Source organism: Oncorhynchus gorbuscha, linkage group LG03 (assembly GCF_021184085.1).
Source record: "Oncorhynchus gorbuscha isolate QuinsamMale2020 ecotype Even-year linkage group LG03, OgorEven_v1.0, whole genome shotgun sequence".
Taxonomy (NCBI): domain Eukaryota; kingdom Metazoa; phylum Chordata; class Actinopteri; order Salmoniformes; family Salmonidae; genus Oncorhynchus; species Oncorhynchus gorbuscha.
In genome coordinates this window covers 18,463,872-18,479,730 of record NC_060175.1, presented here as the reverse complement: position 1 = coordinate 18,479,730, position 15,859 = coordinate 18,463,872, and the positions used below count along the sequence as shown (strand labels likewise).

The 15,859-nt window shown below is 41.7% G+C and overlaps 1 protein-coding gene across 1 annotated transcript in view; it reads left to right on the top strand.

Moving 5' to 3' along the window:
* LOC124027262 (pleckstrin homology domain-containing family G member 4B-like) overlaps nt 1-15,859 on the top strand; it is an 82,677-nt gene that overhangs the window by 21,400 nt on the left and 45,418 nt on the right. The window contains 6 exon segments of the mRNA XM_046339729.1: nt 6,033-6,230; nt 7,322-8,921; nt 10,289-10,436; nt 10,438-10,496; nt 10,674-10,797; nt 13,125-13,218. Coding sequence (XP_046195685.1) covers nt 6,033-6,230; nt 7,322-8,921; nt 10,289-10,436; nt 10,438-10,496; nt 10,674-10,797; nt 13,125-13,218 — 2,223 coding nt within the window.

Sequence of the window (15,859 nt, the reverse complement as noted above, 5' to 3'; positions counted from 1 at the left end):
GGTAGGATAGTCAGTTTTACTAGGGTAAGTTTGGCGGCGTGAATAGAAAGCCGACTCTAGATTTGATTTTGGATTGGAGATGTTTGATATGTATTTCTGTCTTTAGTAAAGCCCATTTCTTGGGAAAAACCAATTCTGATTGGCTGGGCCTGGTTCCCCAGTGGGTGGGACTGGCTGCCAATTGGGTGGGCCTATGAGCTCACAGGCCCAGCCATGGCTGCACCCCTGCCCAGTCATGTGAAATCCATAGATTAGGGCCGAAAGGATTTATGATTTCCTTATGATTTCCTTATATGAATTGTAACTCAGTAAAATCTCAGTAAAATCTTTGAAATTGTTGAATGTAAACTTCCGACTTCAACTGTATATATACTGTACACAGTACCAGTCAAACGTCTGGACACACCTATTCATTCAAGGGTTTTTTCCTTATTTTACTATTTTCTACTTTGTAAAACAATAGTGAAGACATCAAAACTATGAAATTACACATATGGAATCATTAACATTAGTTAGCCAAAAAAGTGATAAACAAATCAAAATATATTTTATATTTGAGATTCTTCAAAGTAGCCACCCTTGGCCTTGATGACAGCTTTGCACACTCTTGGCATTCTCTCAACCAGCTTCATGAGTACTTTTTTATTGAACATGGCGCTAAGTCTAGGTCAGTGGACATATAGTAGAACTCATTCTTGAATGATGACTCATTCACAGCTGTTATACATTAACATCTCATGACCGACCTCAAAGGAAATTCTGTTCTTCAACTCCTGATGTATTGTAACAGATGTGCACAATTAGCAGAAATAAGCATTCTTTTCAGTTGAGGACGTAATCTTTCTAACAGACACAAAGATTTCATGTTATTAGTAAACTATCGATGGAGGTTCAATACAACCATAAGTGGTATTATTGTATTTTATTATCCACGTCCTGTTCGTGTAATGTTACTAATGGGAGCACAACTGCAAAGCCATACCTCGACCTACATTAACATAATGGTCAAAGTAGAACAGTGTTTTAGATGAATCCTGAGGGACAGACTCATGTTTGTTTGAGCCCAGCACTAACAAACCTAATCCAACTAATCAGGACCTTGGCGATTATTATTTGAAACAGGTGTTAGTCCTAGGCTAGAACAAAACATTTGAGCACTGTGCCGGAATGGATTCTGAAATGCTACTGTATAATGCACAGTGTTGTTAATTATTCATTATTTAACCAGGCAAGTCAGTTAAGAACAAATTCTTAGTTTCAATGACAGCCTAGGAACAGTGGGTTAACTGCCTGTTCACGGGCAGAACAACAGATTTGTACCTTGTCAGCTCAGGGGTTCGAACTTTCAACCTTCTGGTCACTAGTCCAATGCTCTATCCACTAGGCTATCCTGCCTCCCCAGTGTTTTTTTATGCTCATGAGGTAAGGGCATTAGCAGGTTATCATACATTAGCATTTAGCATATCTTTTGAGTCATCTGGCATATATTAGCATAGCATATGTTAGCGTGTCTCTCCCTCAGCCAGTGTGAGGCCTTTGAAGATGTTGGAGGCCTGTTTACCCTAGACCTCCCAGTGGCCTTGGCTAAGCCAGAGAGCTAAATCAGGTCAGGTATAAAAACAGTCATTGCGGGATTGGAGATCAACACAGAGGGGAAGTTTGAACCGACTGTGAGAGCTAGCATGCTTTTTTCTGCATCTTTGTGCTGAGATATCCTATCCAATCCAATATACAGTACACTGTGCAAGTCTGAAACGTGGACTAAAGCTGCCAACTGACTGTGCAAAACATGCAAGTTCTCTCTCAGTCCTAGACAAAGCCAATAGCATATTCAAGTCAAATACACATGACAGACCTACAGACCTAGAGCTCAGCTGCATTCAGAAATAGGAATCCAGTCTTGAAAATCCATGTAATTTCCAGGTAAGCATGTTCACGAATCCTCACAAAAACCAACAATTAGGCTGCATTTACACAGGCAGCCCAATTCTAATACTTTTTTAATTAATTGGTATTTTAATCAATCAGATCAGCTCTGAAAAAGATCTGCTGTGAAAAGATCTGATGTTATTGGTCAAAGAACCAATTAGTTGGAAAGAAGATCAGAATTGGGCTGCATGTGTAAACGCAGCCATAGCAATCCAAATAGTAAACGAGCTACGTAAATCTGACCAATGGTGTCCAATTGTCGGAAAACAATTGGTCAGATTTATGTAGCTCATCACCAATCACATCATGTTATTCTATATTCTGGTTGGTCCTTGAATCCATAGGAAGCCCATTTGTAAAGGTATAAAGCTTTTTGTCTGTAAAAAGGATATGGGCTACATGTTTGATAATGAAGGATCATTTCTCCAATAGTAAGCATTTCGCATGTGTATGAGACCAATAAAATGTGATTTAATTTGATTTAAATAGTTCTAAAATGCGCAACACACATGCAAGCAGTTTCATGGACAGATATCAGAATATCCATTAGAAATTTAGAAAGAGGGGCAATCTAAAGATGCAACAACTATCATGGGTTGCTAATATGACTAGGATAGTGACTTTGGCTGCTAGACAATGAAAGAAAGTTGAAAGAAATCCAATAGAACAAGAGAATGCATAATGAGGAAGTTTTCATGAAATAACTGCCTCCACATTTATATGGTGGGATTTTGGCTATAGGCTACTTTGAAGCAAGGTGAGACATGGCTCAGAAAATCTTCCAGGTTTCAAACAAGGAACAGGAACAATATAGCGATGATAGGCCTAACCGTCTTCTGGCAGATGGAAAGGCCTTCCCAAAACCTTCTCTATTAACTGTAACTAGCTACCAAGTAGCCTATACCTACCTGGCAGAATGATATCAGGATTATTTGCATCAATCAAGTGACCATTTGTTTTGCAAACTCCATCTCAGTGATACAGAAACATCACTAACCAAACAACAGCCTGTGCATGTGAATTAAAGTAACTACACTCAAAAATCACAATTTCTTAGATTTTTCCCCAGACCTCAAAAATAGTCTTCTAATGTTTTGGAAATTTTTTATTCTGTACAAGATTTCTTCTTTTCACTCTGTTAATTAGGTTAGTATTGTGGAGTAACTACAATGTTGTTTCTCCTATCACAGCCATTAAACTCTGTAACAGTTTTAAAGTCACCATTGGTCACCTGAGAGGTTTTCATTCCTCTCCAGCAACTGAGTTAGGAAGGATGCCTGTATATTTGTAGTGACGGTGTATTGATACACCATCCAATGTGTAATTAATACATTCAACAAACACTATTATTGCACAGAGTGAGTCCATCCAGATTTGTATGTGACTCGTTAAGCAAATTGTTACTCCTAAACATATTTAGGCTTGCCATAAGAAAGGGGTTGAATACTTATCGACTCTAGATATTTCAGCTTTTCATTTATATTCATTTAAGGAGAAAAAAATTCTAAACATAATTCCACTTTGACATTATGTGGTATCATGTGTAGGCCAGTGACAACAAATGTCATTCCTACAAAAAAATATAATTTTAAGTTTAGGCTGTAACACAACAAAATGTGCATGAAGTTAAGGGGTGTGAATACTTTCTGAAGGCCCTGTATATGTGTAGAGTTAGAGAAATCAATGTGTATGTCCCTATCAGTGTCACACAACCTAAAGGGACATTACACTCCAAAATCAAATGTTTTTCCCATGTTTTTCAACATTGTGGTAATTAATTTATCTTGACATTTGACTAATAAATAAGACTGTTATACCAATCCTTGGTATACAGTCTGAAACAAAGCACTGCAAAAACTTGGTAAGTTTCCTTACAAGCCACAATGTTGAATACAATTCAGCTGGTCGACCTTTGAGGCAAAATACCCAAAGAAATGATTACTTCCCTAGTTTTTAGAGCACTGGCGCAGGAGTTGAAATGTCGATAAACCTGTCGAATGCACAAAACAATGTAAACACCTGCAAGACTTCTGTGCATGTACTTCCGTCTTGTGCACGTGCCTTAGGTTATGCACAAACAGATCTTGAATGCCACACACCGAAACCTACATTTTGAAGTCAGTTTAATAATAATTTCGTCCCAAATTTCGACCAGCTGAAGGACGAACTCCACAGAATATCGTCAGAGTAAGTTCAAAGATAATGTTATTCAACATTTGTGATAGAAAAACACAAACATTCCTTGTCTATCTAAATGTATATGGCTATACTGTACACCAGTGGTTCCCAACCTTTTTGAGTTAATGTACTGTACTGCAACCAAATTTTGCTCTGCCTGGAGTACCCCTGAAGTACCCCCTCGTGTGCATTTTACCAGTATGCTGGTAAATGAGTCTTCTCAAGTACCGTCTGTGGATAGGCCAAGTACCCGCAGGGGTCCTAGTACCCCTGGTTGGGAACCCTGCTGTACACAATGGAAAGCTTCACCACATTCGGGACTACTTGACAGTACTTTCTCTACTTTCTCAGGTGGGACAATGTCTAACAAACTTTGATTTTGGCGTACAATATCCCTTTTAAACTCCCCCGATTGCTTCTGTGTGTTTAGTCTGTACTATTGTCACAGCTCTCTTCCTTGGAAGTAGAGGCAGACCAAAACGCAGCGTGGTTGAAGTTCATGGTTCTTTAATAAGAGACACTTGACATGAACAAACTTCAAAACAATAAACGTGAAAACCCAAAACAGTCCCGTGTGGCACAAACACTGACACAGGAAACAATCACCCACAAAATACCCAAAGAATATGGCTGCCTAAATATGGTTCCCAATCAGAGACAACAATAAACACCTGCCTCTGATTGAGAAGCAATCTAGGCAACCATAGACTTACCTAGACACCTAAACTGAACACAACCCCATAAATCTACAAAAACCCCTAGACAAGACAAAACACATAAATCACCCATATCACACCCTGGCCTAACCAAAACAATAAAGAAAACAAAGATAACTAAGGCCAGGGCGTGACAACTATTCTTCACAGGTGGTCCAAGGAGCAGAAAGCAGAGCACAACCCTGGATAAATGTGGCCTAGTTCTTATTGCCGTGACTATCTAAAACAGACATATGAAGCATAGCATATACTGTATGTAGTAAAACTACCTTCATGCCTAACGCTAGTGCACAATGGTGTCCGTTTACACAACTTCTTCTCTATGGGGACCTGTGATGTGAAGGAGACCATACATTTCTTTGTTCTCTCACTCAGACCATGACTCTTCCCCTGCTTGAAGAGTACCAGCTTAAATTAGGTGCATTTTGGAAGGACATGAAAGACAGAGCTAAGCATATCCAGAGCATGCCAAAGACTTTCTGATTAGTTTAGTTCCCCACTCAAACAAAAACATTTTTTTCCCTGAAACTAAAAATGAAGTCAGAGAGTGAAATTATTACATTTTAGAGGAATGTTTCGGCTTGGGGCATTGTTCCTTCTTTTCAGCGTTCTAATCACGTTTTGACGATGTTGATGATTATGCTGAATATGAAGACACAACTAGAGGCTACAATACCCCTAAAATTATATCCATACAGTTTACTTCAAAGTTCAACATTCTTGTGTCGCTGACTCTCAAGTGATATTGCTTTGAGGCATTCCAGAGGGCCCAGAGCAGGGGTAAAAGCCAAGAAAGATATCGGTCCTGTGGCTTTACGTTTACAGATGATCTATCTTTTTGGACGTTCTACGGTTATGTGGACTTTCTTCAAACAAAACGGCGCTGTCAACACTAGTGGAGGTCAAAATATACACTCACCTCTGAAACTATTCACATACACACATACGCGCGCACACACAGGCACACACACACACATATTTTGGAATTTGCACTCTGGCAAACATACCTGCATTGCATTCCAATGGCTACAATGAAAAGGGTCAGGGTACAATTGCATTTTCATTCACTCTTTGGTCATGCGTTCCAGTCTTATTTGAATGTGAAATTAAATGAATTTGATGTTTGAACTTGTTGATGTGGAAGTTGACTTGAAACTAAAACATTCCTCTATCACTCTCACTCACCTTCTTTCTTTCTTTCCTCACTAGAATCCAGAATCCCTGGACTCGTCCATTCAGAGTGCCCTGTCGGCCCTGTTCCCGCCCTTCGAGGCCACAGCGCCCACTGTCCTCAGCCAGCTGTTCAGGACCATCGAGGAGCGATACCGCGGTGATGCTCTGCACTGCCTGCTGGACTTTCTCATCCCGTCCAAACACCTCCTGGAGATCGTGCAGCAGGCGGCGTGTGTGAGTACGCACGCACGCACACACACACACACACGCACGCACGCACGCACGCACGCACGCACGCACGCACACGCACGCACACACACACACACACACACACACACACACACACACACACACACACACACACACACACACACACACACACACACACACACAGATACCATACATACAGATGCATACACACACACACACACACACACACACACACACACACACACACACACACACACACACACACACACACACACACACACACACACACACACACACACACACACACACACACACACACACACATAGACACACAAAAACACATGCACCTCTCTATCTCTCTCAGACAGACACATACACACACATGCACACACAGAGAGAGAGAATAGATGGAGCAACTTGACAGTAACAGTAAAACCACACAGGTTTACAACTGAGGTTCTAACTGTATCTCAGCAAAAAGAGATCAACAAAAGCTGTTCTTTATGCTTCATCAATTCCGAATTCTGTTATTTTCTGTGGTTGCTAGCCAGATACGCAACTGAGCTGACATCGCTCAGCAAAGGATTATATTTGATTGTTTTTATTGTACAAAAGAAAACAGTCTAGAATACCAGGCATTTGTCTTATTGGAGGCTCAATAACAGTCTGGTTTAGGCCAGAATCAGTTTTCCATAACCACAGCTCAGTAGTGTACTGACATAAAGGTGAAATTGAGGTGAAACTAATGGTGAATCTATCCTTCCCTCATTGCATTCCAGACTGTCAAATGCAATTTAAAGTAGACATAAGCCTGCTTTGTTTAGGATTCTCGTCTCCTCACATGGCAAATGTTACATAGCTTAAGTGCACCCCTAGTGGGCACACCAGGAATTTAAATGATGGATAATTTAGTATTGTTTCTTCTAGTACAGCATTAACACACCTGATTAAACTAATCAAGGGTGTTGACAATTGGTTGAGTTGTGCTGTTGCTGGGCTGGAACAAAAAAGTGCAGTCCTACCGCAGGATTAATGCCGAAAAAAAATACTGACCTAAGAAATCGTAAATCCATGCAACTTACCCCCCTCTCCAACCTCTCCCTTACTCTCCCCAGGCTGCATACTCAGATGTGCTTTTCCTTTGTGAGGGCTGGCCCCTATGCCTCCGCGACAGGACCGTGATCCAGCTGGCCTCACTCAACCCTCTTCTGCTGCGCCCCGGAGACTTTTACCTGCAGGTGGAGCCCTTTGGAGAACAGGCAGCCCGCATCGTTCTCAAAAGTCTCTTGGAGGAAGGCTGCCGTGAGGTGGAGGAGACCCCCATCCCCGAGACCTCTTACCCGTGCATCTTCACCCTTGACTGGCTGAGGGAGGTGAACGACGGCCGCCATGGCACCCCACTCTCCCACTGCCTGCTTTCCACCGACCAGGGAGTGATGAAGGTGCCCTGGGCACAAGTTGCCATTCCAGAGTTTATGGACAAGCCCAAGACCATGACTACACCAATTGTTATCCGTGACGTTCCGTTTGAGCCGACGCCGTTGCAGATCCCCTCCTCTTCCGACTCTACTTCTTCCGCCCTTTCCCTAGAGACCATGATCCTTCCTGCCAGGGACGGGATCTCTGTGTCTTTGAGACTCATGGATGGTACCACGAAACTAATCAAGGGGGACCATGAAAAACCCGTTCCCAAACCGCGTGCCAAACCACTAGTCAAGCCTGTGGGCTGGGTGTCGCCTAACACCTGGGACACCAGCCGGAACTACCGCGAGGTCGAAGGCGACTACGTGGATTTAGTGGATTTCGCAAAGGAGAAAGAGTCTCTTACGGGATGCAGTAAGACTCCCAACTCTTCTACTCCCCCTTTGTTCAAACCAGTCAGGCCCCCTCCCCCTGTACCGCTCATGAACAGCACCCCCTGTGGGCGCAGCCTCAGATTTTCAGAAGAGGCTTGCATGCCATGCAGCCAGAGGAGGCTAGGTCAGGAGCCTAGTGGACAGGAACTAAAATGCAGGTACAGGGACTCCTACCTGGCAGCTCTGCGCAACCCAGTTCCCTTTGAAAGGGGGAGCATAGGTCTGCTAGCTGCTCTGGAGGAGTCTGGCCCCTGTGAAGGGGAGGAGATGGGCTTCAGGGGTCACGCCAGAGGTCCGGGTCAGGACCCCGGGGAGTGCTGTAACCACTATAAGGAGCCTATTGTAGGTCACGAGCCACACCAACATGGACACTTCGGTAAAGAACCCCCATTGGACCTAAATCACATACCACACAAATCCATTGAACCTGCCATAACTCACAAACCAGGAAAAAATACTATAGAAACTCAAATCATCCATAAACTGTGCCAAGGGGAGCCCTATCTTCAGACACACCACATGGCCCATCAATCGGGACCTGACTCAAAGGTAGCGTTACCTCCGGCAATCTCTCACCCGGTCATGGTTGATGCATGCGAGTGTGACTACACCTCCAAGCCAATTTGGAACCCGGAGGCGGTGAAAACCATAGGTAAACACAAAACCAAGCCCAGGTCACTGTCCACCGTGTCTGAGAAGGCCAGAGGAAGTCCTCTGGTCCATAAACTGAACAACAGGAGCCACAGTGACATCTGCCCAGAGATGATTCCCCCCAGTTCCCAGGTGGTGCAATGTAAGAAAGGAAAGGTCTTTGGGCCGATGTCCCCCAAGCTGGACAGACAGCAGTCTGCCAAGAAAGGTAATAGTGACTATGTACAGCATCCATATTAGAACATCTCTCATTTGTCAGATGAAATTTCCTCAGTTATCAGTTTTCAGATGAAACAACTGTCAGTTTGGTCTGACAGCTGAGTGACTTCAACATATGAATGTCGTATCTGTGACCACTGTGAGAACTAACCGTTTAATAACATGTTTAAAGGGACGTTGATGTTGTTTAGGGTAAACAACAGATTTAGAATTCAATGAGCCTATACTTACATTTAGTTGGCAATGAATTGAATCCTAGATGCAGTGTCAGTAGATTTTTACTGCTCTGCTATTGTATGAGATGAATGTTTTGTATTTCCCGAGGGTTGAAATACCCCACAGACAGAATTGCAACATTTAGGCTATAGTATTGTTGTACCACATTCAGCGTACTGTCTTGCTTCATAAAAAGTGCATATTTCAAATGGACATTGAAACCATCTCTCATCACCAACTCATTTAAACTCAATATTGACCCTTTCTACTGAAGAGAGTGTGCTGTGTCAAAGGCCAGAGGATGCCATAAAGAGGCTCCCTATGATGTAGGGGTCTGAGGGGGGGTCCAATTTCCCCTCTCCTGCTCTCTGGTCTGTTCTCCTGGGCAGAATGGCTGCAATCACTTCATTCCAAATACCAAGGGAGAAGGACAGAAATAACTTGAATAAGGCTGTACTCTGAGAAGGGGTCATTAGGCCAGTGTCCATTGGCTATGGTAGTAAACATGGCATTCCTTTAATCGAGAGAAACAGTTCCTGTTCCCTAAGCACTCACAAGGGCCCTAACAAGGACACTCAGAGGACTGTCAGTGAGCTAGGGAGGAAGGAGTGTGCACTGTCCCTATTTCTTATTACATACTTCCTCCCTACACCCTCACAAGGGCACTCAGAGGTCTGAAGACATGTTTGTCAGAAACTATTGGACTGGTGAGGGAGAGGGAGCACAGACAAGCCTTTGTTGGCTCTGGAAGAAGTTAGAATGCTAGAAATCAAAGCCAGGCTTAACAGCCTCAAAGTGTTTGGCTACAGGGAGAGAGCATGTCCAATGCAAGGCTGTGAATTGCGTAAATGTGGTGCGTAAGGATAAGGTTTGCATGAAAGACTCCATTGAGATGTATCTCGGGAAAAATAAATGCTCCCAGTGCTAAAAGACCAAAGGTCACTGAACAGGATATGCAGTGAAAACAGTACAGAATAGTGTCAGAATTGCTTTGAAAATGCTGATCTATTGTTTCTTCGAAACAACAAGGAAGACTTTACAGTAGAGCATTGTTCTTCAACCCTGTGTGTTTCACAAACCGTGTCTATCTTCCTTGTTAAATTGAAATTCATATGATCTGTCATTTCTTTTCACCACAAGATCCCCAGCCTGGCAAAGTTGAAACGCGGGCTATTGCACCACCCAACAGACCTGACACCAAACCCCAGAGCCCAAAAATGAAGCCCTCAGCTCCCCCCCATCCAACCCCCCTCCCCCGTATCCAGTTCTCCTCCATCTCCCTCCACCCAACACTCCATTTTCAGAAGCATCAGCGGCCTGCTTCACCTGGGCATTGTCAGTCTGCCAGGTACAGTGTTTGTTCTGCATTGTGTTTAGTGTTATCCAGAGTTATCCAATAACAAACACTCATTTTCGTTTTCAGTTGCAAAGCGTGTTGCTACGGTCTGCTCGTATGAATACGACCCTGTTCCACACTTTTCTCCATCTAACCTCTCCATGACACCCTTGTCTCCTCAACCTCCAGGGAGCAGAGACAGGGTGGGCAGGGCTGTGCTGGAGGTCCATGGGGACAGGCAGGGCTGGACATCTCCTCTGCTGTACGCCCATGAGGTGTGCAAAGTGCTACTCTACCTCCACTCCATCCCCAGGTAATACCAATCAACCCCTCATCATCTTCAGTGATAGTTCAAGGGAGTTTACTGTATGTGATTTGTATAGGGTGTAGGTGATCAACTAGTCTGGTCTGCTCTTACCTTACTATAATATCCAGTCATGCATGTGTTGTGTCCTTTTACTAGACATTGAAAACACATTGTGTGAGATGACCTATGAAATTAATGACATGCAAATTAGTATTTTACATGGTTTGTAAATCATTTAAGTGACACTCTCAGCACTTTCTAGTGCAAGTTGTCAAAACATTCCAGTCATGGATTTTTGGTTATATGTTTTAACCAAAGGGGGGCAGTAAAACATTACTGTACATGCCTCATACACAGGCCTTATGCTTGAGCCCTATTTGAATACTCTATTAATGCATCATTCCTTCTTTACTTCCTTCCTTCCTTCCTTGAAGTAATCACTGACCTGACATGGTTTGTGGATTCTACATTTACATTTTTGTCATTTATAAGACACTCTTATCCAGAGAGACTTACAGTGTATTCATCTTACAGTAAGATAGCTTTTTTAATTTATTTTAAATGTATTTAACCTTAAGTCAGTTAAGAACAAATTCTTATTTCCAATGACTGCCTACCAAAAAGCAAAAGACCTCCTGCGGGGACGGTGGCTGAGATAAAATAAATAACTTAATAAAAAAATAACAGAAATATAGGACAAAACACACATCACGACAAGAGAGACAAAACAACACTACATAAAGAAAGACCTAAGACAACAACATAGCAAGGCAGCAACACATGACAAGACATCATGGTACCAACTATAGCTAGGTGAGACAACCACATATCACAGTCATAGTAAGTACATTTTTCCTCAATAAAGAAGCTATCAGCAATGTCAGTGCTAGTAGTGCATGTTTTTTTTTTTTTTTTTTTTTTAATATTCTAGCTTTACCACCAGCTGACATGGTCTTGGAGCTGGGACTGTTTAAAAGCCAAATGTCCTCATAATACACATGTTACAGTCTAATCTGTTTACACAGCTTTAATAATGGACACACTTTGAAGTTCAAGGTGACGGCTGCCTGGTTAAACAGATAGGCCCTTTAATGTTGTTGCCTTTATGTCCCCCATTTAACCCTTTATGATGCATCCAATCCTGACAAACCACAATGACTGCCAACTGTCTGGTATGCATGCTTTAAAAGAACATAGGGGAAGGTGGGGGCTTGAGTGGGGGGTACTCTCTCTGTGTGTGAGAGCTAGTTATCAAAATACACAAAAGAGCCGTTCAATTCTTCAGCCACCTAAAAGGAAGCAATTGCCAAACTTCCATAACAAAGCCATCAGCTAGAGAGAAATAAACCTGGAGATAAACTTGCCCCCTAAGCAAGCTGGTCCTGGGTCTCTGTTCACGAACACAAACATGCCCCAGGACAGCAACAAAATTAGACCCAACCAAATCATGAGAAAATAAAAATATAATTACTTGAAACATTAGAAAGAATGTACCAAAAAAACAGAGCAAACTGTTGCTATTTGGCCCTAAACAGAGAGTACACGGTGGCAGAATACCTGACCAATGTGACTGACCCAAAATTAAGGACATTTTTGATTATGTACAGGCTCAGTGAGCATAGCCTTGCTATTGAGAAAGGCCTCTGAAGGCAGAGCTGGCTCTCAAGAGAAGACAGGCCATGTGCACACTGCCCACAATATGAGGTGGGAACTGAGCTGCATTTCCTAACCTCCTGCCAAATGTATGACCATATTAGGGAGATAGATTTTCCTCAGATTACACAGACCCACAAAGAATTTGAAAATAAATCAAATTTGGATTAACTCCCATATCTATTGGGTGAAATACCAGTGTGCAATCACAGCAGCAACATTTGTGACCTGTTGCCACAAAAAAAGGGAAACCAGTGAAGAACACCATTATAAATACAACCTATATTTATGTTTATTTATTTTCCCCTTTGCACTTTAACTATTTTCTAATCATTACAACACTGTAGATATACATAATATGACATTTGAAATCTATGTATTCTTTTGAATCTTTTGGAAGTGTAATGTTTACATTTATTTTTGTATTGCTTATGATCTATTTCACTTTCTTTGGCAATGTAAACATATGTTTCCCATGCCAATAAAACCCTTAAATTGAATTGAGTGAAAGACCCTTTGAATTGAGGGGAGGGGGGGGGGGCGAAAGGTAAAACCACTAAATAGAGGTGAAACCACTAAAACCATTGAAATGACACCTCAATCAGGTAAAGTGAGAGAATGCCAAGATAGTGTGAACAACTTTCTTATATGCCCCAACTCACTTCCCTGTATTTTCCTAGAAAAGAGGTGCGGGACCTGGGAATGACAGTGGTGATCGATGCCAGGAAGAAACCTCCTCCCTCCTTCTTCTACAAAGCCCTACTGATGGTTCAGGTTAGGAAAATAAGAGCCATTCCTTTACATTAAGAGTCAACTGTCAAACTCTAATCCATCTGCCGATCTAGATTCTGAGATAAAGAGTTGATAGTGGTGTGTCATACCATTAGGTATCTAGTTACAGGGTGTTAAAGGTCAGGAACAGTCTTGTGAAGGGAACCAGATTAAAGTATGATGACCAAAGTATGAAAAATGACAGTTGCTTCTATATTGATAAAGTTTTACCATAAAGTTACTTGTCCCTTCCCCCATGCCAAACACTTGGATTCATTTTAAAGAAGACAAGGTGACATCACCTTAACTGTCATTAAGGTACACCAATGGCAACATGATATTCGCTCACCTAATTGAAATAAGTACCGCCTTGTGAACAACATCAGATAATTATTGGTTGCAGAGGGGTGTGGTTTATATAGCTAGATAGCTACTCTACTGGTGCAAAAATTTGACTGTAGGATGTCAGCCTTTGTGACTCGTTTCAGGAAACTAGGCGTATGTCGCGGGTCACTACTTCACAGGAGAGACGTTTGAACATAAACTTTTCTTTTAAATCAAAATGCGTTTTTTTGGCAGAAATGCCTTCTGGAACATGTTAACTTTCATGTGTCTTAATAACAAACTTGTATTTCATCTGTAAATACAAATACAATTGTTTAATTAAGAGCCTAGTTGGTTTTGCCACAGAAAAAGAAAGAAACCTTCCTGCTACCCATAATTGGCTGAGATAATGAGTGGGCTGGACATGCCGAGAGATGAGTTTGGATTGGTCTGCCATATAGCTGCTTCTGTCTATTTGAGCTGGTCTGTATGTCTAGGTAATCCTCTCTAGCGCAGCTTTTTTATTGTATTGCGTAGTAAAACTGCATAATCCCAATGTGAAGTTAAAGTGTCCTGTTAGCTAACTAACGTTAGCTGGCTGGCTCACAACTAAACATGTCTCCGGATTACATCTCAAACTAAGGGCAACCATAGCATCCGACAGGAGATGCGTACATCAATGAATGATGTATAAGGGTAAGATAGTCTAGCTATCTACATTTTCAGATATTACACGTTTTTAATTTTGACAGAAAGTGGTTTAATTTCAAGATAAAGTGTACTGTTAGCAAACTAACGTTAGCTGGCTGGCTCGCTAGCTAACGTTACTTGTAGGATCTTATTATTCATATCTCAGACCCAAAAAGTTAAATCAGGGTCCATATCATTTGGATCAAAATAAAACATAATATTAAGAGTCTTTCAAATGAACATTAACAGTAGTTTATTTTAAATTAAAATCTTCTAACTCACTCCAAAACTTCTGACATAAGAACAGTCCCAGAATAAATGGTCAATAGTCTCTGGGTCACAACCACAAAATACATACTTGTCATAAATAGCTGTTTTTAATCTGTGTTTAATATAGGTTTTTAAAGGGGTGCTTGACTGCTGTTGTTAGTACAGAATGCTCGGATCAACCCTTTAAGAGATGGGTGGGGCTAAAGCTTAAGAGGGTGTGAACAATGCTGAATGGGTGTAGACAAAGAAGGTCTCTCCAGTAGTACCAATTTGAGCCGGTCGTTCACAAATATAATTAAAAGCTTACCCTATTCATCTATGGCAAAGATACTTATATGCAATGTTCCCTCGCATTTTTTGGGGCACTGAGCTAATTTGAGATATGCTGAGTGCAAACTTGAACATTGTGAAAAATCTGTGCAACTTCCAGCGTGTGTTTCCTGTGAACACTGATGCTGTAACCGCTTTAAGTTACAGTGTTAACAGTGGTCAACTAGGCTCTGTGGCTTTGTGATCATTATGTAGACCTACCAGTGTGGCCTACCATCAAAAACAGTGGAGAAAATGCATTGCATAACATTTTAACATGAAAATAGCTGTTCTATCATTCAGCCTACAGTAGCAGCCAATGTGTGTTGTTCAATGTAGGCCTACATTCCATCAGACTTCTGGAAAAAAATATGTAGGGTTTGACTTTAACCTGCTTATTCACTTGTCCTTCAGACACAGAGGTGACTGAAAATGTTGTTGTGTTGTTTGAGAAAGAAACCACTTTGCAAAATAAAATGCGTTATTATTCCCATACTATTATTACAAAGAATCAGACAAATTATGCTACCATCTGCCTATTGGCTACTTAGCTTATTTGAACCTGTCTCAAATTGACCCATTGAGACAAAAAAAGCTCTTTACCTGACTAGCATTTCAAAGATAGAAATGCACACGTGTGGTGCTCTCGTAGGAAGCAATCATTCCCCAATTGATGACGATAAATGATCTATAGCTGGGCTAATAACTCGCCAACTAAATCAAATCAAATCAAATTGTATTTGTCACATGCACCGAATACAACAATGAAATGCTGACTTACAAGCCCTTAACCAGGAATGCAGTTTTAAGAAAATACCTCAAATATGGTAAGAGATAAGAATAACAAATGATTAAAGAGCAGCAGTATATGACAATAGTGGGGCTATAAACAGGACGTACCGGTACAGAGTTAATGTGCGGGGGCAACGGTGTCGAGGTGATTGAGGTAATATGTACATGTAGGTAGAGTTATTAAAGTGATTATGCATAGATAATAATAGAGAGTAGCAGCAGCTTTCCAGAGGGGGTGGGTGGGGGGGTGGCTCTTGGA